Below are 5,000 nucleotides of genomic sequence, written 5' to 3'. Positions count from 1 at the left end.
GAAGCAAACTGCAAAACAGAAGGAAAGAAAATGGATCAAAACACAATGCAAACATGTATTGCTTCAATCCAACATGATTTTAATTCCACACTCCACCTCCATCCCACCCAGAACAGAGCGAAAACAAAAGACCTGCATAATGGGGCAGCAGCATGGATGTTGTCAGTTCACTGCGTAGAATTCTACTTTCAGTTTCAGTTTTTCAAGGAGATATTCAGGCTTGCAGATGAAGCCACATGCCCTGAACTACCACATCTGCCTTAAAAAAAAAGAAGAAAAAAAAGAAAAAAGATAAAGAGTAAGACAGTGCACAGAAATAATCGCAACTTGGCATTGAAGCAATTCCCATCACAGTGATCTTCGAATGGGCTCCTGTTTTGCTTCATTGAATCTTTACACTCCGCTCTTTTTTTAAAGTCTGGCCTTAAAGCCCACCTCTTTCCAAAATAGCTCTGCTGTGCCTGTCACTATATCAGTCTATATTTTCTTTCTTTACAAATAGATATATACATATATATATATAAATGCATATATGCATATACATAGATAGATATCCATACATACATCTGTCTACATTATCTCTTCTTTTTACAGGTCCTGCGCCTGATGCGTGGCTATGACGAGTACAACACCATCCTTCTGCCGCCCCGCTCAGCAGGAGAGAAACTGCCCAATGAGCTGCTGGACTTCTATGATGGTCAGTGCACTTCTCTGCCCCTTCGTTCTGGTGGCTGTTGGCAGTAGTGGTCAGTTTGTGTGTGGTTTTTGCTTTGGATTTTTTTTTTTTTTCCACCTTCACTGCAAATGATAGGTTAGTATGTATTATAATAATGATGATGATGATAATGATAATTATAGTAGATTTATATACTGTTTTCAAACATCTCAAATTGCTTTAAACAATTACAATTTGAAGTAATCTAAACCATGATGAATGAATGAATATGGGATTTCAACAAAATTACGTAGAAATGCTGGTATTGCAAGATACTGAATATGGGATTTCAACAGAATTTAGTAGAAATGCTGGTATTGCAAGATACTGAATATGGGATTTCAACAAAATTACGTAGAAATGCTGGTATTTGCAAGATACTGAATACGGGATTTCAACAAAATTAAGCAGAAATGGTGGTACTGCAAGATACTGAATATGGGATTTCAACAAAATTACGTAGAAATGCTGGTATTGCAAGATACTGAATATGGGATTTCAACAAAATTACGTAGAAATGCTGGTATTGCAAGATACTGAATACGGGATTTCAACAAAATTAAGCAGAAATGCTGGTATTGCAAGATACTGAATATGGGATTTCAACAAAATTACGTAGAAATGCTGGTATTGCAAGATACTGAATATGGGATTTCAACAAAATTACGTAGAAATGCTGGTATTGCAAGATACTTTTATATACTACCTTTTGGTGGAGTGATTGGATGAGCATTGAACCTTGCCGGAGTCTGGAAAACATTCTGGTATCAGTGAATAATGAGATGTGACACATCATCTGTGTAAAAAAATGAAGAAATATATGTGGAATTTTAACAAAGTAAAAGCTTTCAGTTCCCAGTGGAAGGGCTGAGTGAAGGGGCTTTGACAGTCGAGGGGGTGATGTATGTGTGCGCGGGTGCATGCGTGCGTGCGTGTGTGTGTGTGTACAGGTGTGTATGCAAGTGTGTGTGTGTGTGCATGCATGTGTGTGTTTGTGTGTGCAGCAGGGGTGGAGGGTGTATGTGTATTTCTTCATGTTTGTGCGTTACCATGTGTGTGTGTGTGTGTGTGTGTATATGCAAGTGTGTGTGTGTGCATGCATGTGTGTGTTTGTGTGTGCAGCAGGGGTGGAGGATTTATGTGTATTTCTCCATGTTTGTGCGTTACCATGTGTGTGTGTGTGTGTGTGTGTGTGTGTGTGTGTATTTGGGAGGAAGGTGGCAGAATGGTTAAGACACTCAGGTGCCAGTATAGTGTCAGTGAGGGTCTGGTTTCAAATCCTGCTCTCATCCTCCCCCCCCCCCCCCCCCACTCCCAAATTTGACTGGAAATCAAACCCAGACGATAAGCTGAGGATCCATGTAAAGCATGCACGTGGTGCACTGAAAAAGAACCCTTGGGTAAAAATTCTGTAAAAGACAAATATATATGCATGCACTCAAGGCCTGACTGACGAAGCGCATTGGGTCATGCTGCTAACAAGTCAGGCATCTGCTTAGCAGATGCGATGCAGCGTATATGGACTTGTCAGAAGGCAGTGAAGAGAGTGAAAGTGAAAGTAAAGTGATGTGTAAAGTGAAAGTGAAAGTGGACTGTTCACAGAACAACTGAAGAAGCTGGAGGAGGAGGACCGGGCCCAGGAGGAGGCGCGGCAAGAGGAACTGAGACGTCAGCAGGAGGAGAGAGACAGAGAAGGTCAGACACACAGCAGCAGCATGATGATGATGATGATGATGATGATGATAGTAGTATTGATGATGATATTGATGCACATGTACATGCATACAGTTGCATGGAAGAATTAGATGTTGATCCATTGAGTATGTCTAATGGAATCAGAATTTCTTTGTTATCTCATATAAATTAACAGTGTCGAAGTGTGTGATGTGTCAAAGTGTGTGATATATGTTTAGAGATTACAATATAAGATGGCAACACAAAATACAATGTCCCCCCTCACCCCACTCCCCCCGACACACATACACACAAGAAACAAGAATCTTTTCATTTCTCTCTCTCCATAGACCTCCAGATGCAGATGACAGCAAGACAGATGATGGACACACACACACACACACACACAGACACACACACACACACCTCTCTCTCTCTCTCTCTCTCTCTCTCTCTCTTCCTCTCTCACTTACACACTCACAACACAGAGAGAACAGTCAAGAAACACAAAACCTTGATCTCTCTCTGCCTGTACCACCAGATGGAGACGACAGCAAGACAGGTGATGCACAGACACACACACACACACACACACACACCATACACACATACACACGCACTCTCTCTCTCTGTCACTCACACACTCACAACACAGAGAGAACAGCCAAGAAACACAACACCTTGATCTCTCTCTGCCTGTACCACCAGATGGAGACGACAGCAAGACAGGTGATGCACAGACACACACACACACACACACACACACACACACCATACACACATACACACGCACTCTCTCTCTCTGTCACTCACACACTCACAACACAGAGAGAACAGCCAAGAAACACAACACCTTGATCTCTCTCTTGCCTGTACCACCAGATGGAGACGACAGCAAGACGGACGAGGGAGACACGGGGACAGTGCCCACCACCCTCACCATGGCAGCAGGTCTGACCGCCTCCTCCAAAGACCTGCAGGACACCACCACCTCTGGCCCTGTCGTCTCCGACGACACACAGAAGAAAGAGGAACTGCTGGAGGGTAAATGCAGTGTTGTGTGTGAGTGTCTGTGCATGTGAGAGTCTGTGTGTGTGTGTGAGTGTCTGTGCATGTGAGAGTGTGTGTGTGTGTGAGTGTCTGTGCATGTGAGAGTCTGTGTGTGTGTGAGTGTCTGTGCATGTGGGAGTCTGTGTGTGTGTGAGTGTCTGTGCATGTGAGAGTCTGTGTGTGTGTGAGTGTCTGTGCATGTGAGAGTCTGTGTGTGTGTGAGTGTCTGTGCATGTGAGAGTCTGTGTGTGTGTGAGTGTCTGTGCATGTGAGAGTCTGTGTGTGTGTGAGTGTCTGTGCATGTGAGAGTCTGTGTGTGTGTGTGAGTGTCTGTGCATGTGAGAGTCTGTGTGTGCTTTTGTGTGTGTGAATTTCTATGCATGTGAGAGTCTGTGTGTGCTTTTGTGTGTGTGAGTGTCTGTGCATGTGAGAGTCTGTGTGTGCTTTTGTGTGTGTGAGTGTCTGTGCATGTGAGAGTCTGTGTGTGCTTTTGTGTGTGTGAGTGTCTGTGCATGTGAGAGTCTGTGTGTGCTTGTGTGTGTGTGATTTTCTGTGCATGTGAAAGACTTTGTGTGCTTTTGTGTGTGTGAGTGTCTGTGCATGTGAGAGTCTGTGTGTGCTTTTGTGTGTGTGAGTGTCTGTGCATGTGAGAGTCTGTGTGTGCTTTTGTGTGTGTGAGTGTCTGTGCATGTGAGAGTCTGTGTGCGCTTTTGTGTGTGTGAGCGTCTGTGCATGGGAGAGTCTGTGTGCGCTTTTGTGTGTGTGAGCGTCTGTGCATGTGAGAGTCTGTGTGCGCTTTTGTGTGTGTGAGTGTCTGTGCATGTGAGAATCTGTGTGTGCTTGTGTGTGTGTGAGTGTCTGTGCATGTGAGAGTCTTTGTGTGCTTTTGTGTGTGTGAGTGTCTGTGTGAGAGGGAGGTGGATTGGTAGTGTGTTTGTGTGTGCAAGTTCTTTGTCTGTGTGTAGATGCTTTTGTGTATGTGAGTGTCTGTGCATGTGAGAGTCTGTGTGTTCTTTTGTGCGTGTGAGTGTCTGTGCATGTGAGAGTCTGTGTGTGCTTTTGTGTGTGTGTGAGTGTCTTTGCATGTGAGAGTCTGTGTGTGCTTTTGTGTGTGTGAGTGTCTGTTCATGTGAGAGTCTGTGTGTGCTTTTGTGTGTGTGAGTGTCTGTGCATGTGAGAGTCTGTGTGTGCTTTTGTGTGTGTGAGTGTCTGTGCATGTGAGAATCTGTGTGTGCTTTTGTGTGTGTGAGTGTCTGTGCATGTGAGAGTCTGTGTGTGCTTTTGTGTGTGTGAGTGTCTGTGTGAGAGGGAGGTGGATTGGTAGTGTGTTTGTGTGTGCAAGTTCTTTGTCTGTGTGTAGATGCATGTATGTGTGTGTGTTTGTGTATGTATATGTGTGTCTCTGTGTGTGCACACACAAGTCATAAGTGTGTGAATGTATGGGTTTGTATGTGTGTGTGTCTATGTCTCTTTGTATTTGAGGTGAGGGTGTTTGGTTCTATGTGCGTCTGTTTATGTGTGTATGTGTGTGCATCTAGGTGCGTGTGTGTGCATCCGTGCT

At 44.1% G+C, this 5,000-nt stretch overlaps 1 protein-coding gene across 1 annotated transcript in view; it reads left to right on the top strand.

Moving 5' to 3' along the window:
* The window catches only part of LOC143285458 (hydrocephalus-inducing protein homolog), a 134,115-nt gene that overhangs the window by 38,329 nt on the left and 90,786 nt on the right, over positions 1 to 5,000 (top strand). The window contains 3 exon segments of the mRNA XM_076592760.1: positions 595 to 697; positions 2,318 to 2,410; positions 3,272 to 3,433. Of these exon segments, the coding sequence (XP_076448875.1) occupies positions 595 to 697; positions 2,318 to 2,410; positions 3,272 to 3,433 (358 nt within the window).

The sequence above is a fragment of the Babylonia areolata genome, chromosome 9 (assembly GCF_041734735.1).
Source record: "Babylonia areolata isolate BAREFJ2019XMU chromosome 9, ASM4173473v1, whole genome shotgun sequence".
Classification (NCBI taxonomy): Eukaryota; Metazoa; Mollusca; class Gastropoda; order Neogastropoda; family Buccinidae; genus Babylonia; species Babylonia areolata.
This window is presented reverse-complemented; position numbering and strand designations above follow the sequence as displayed.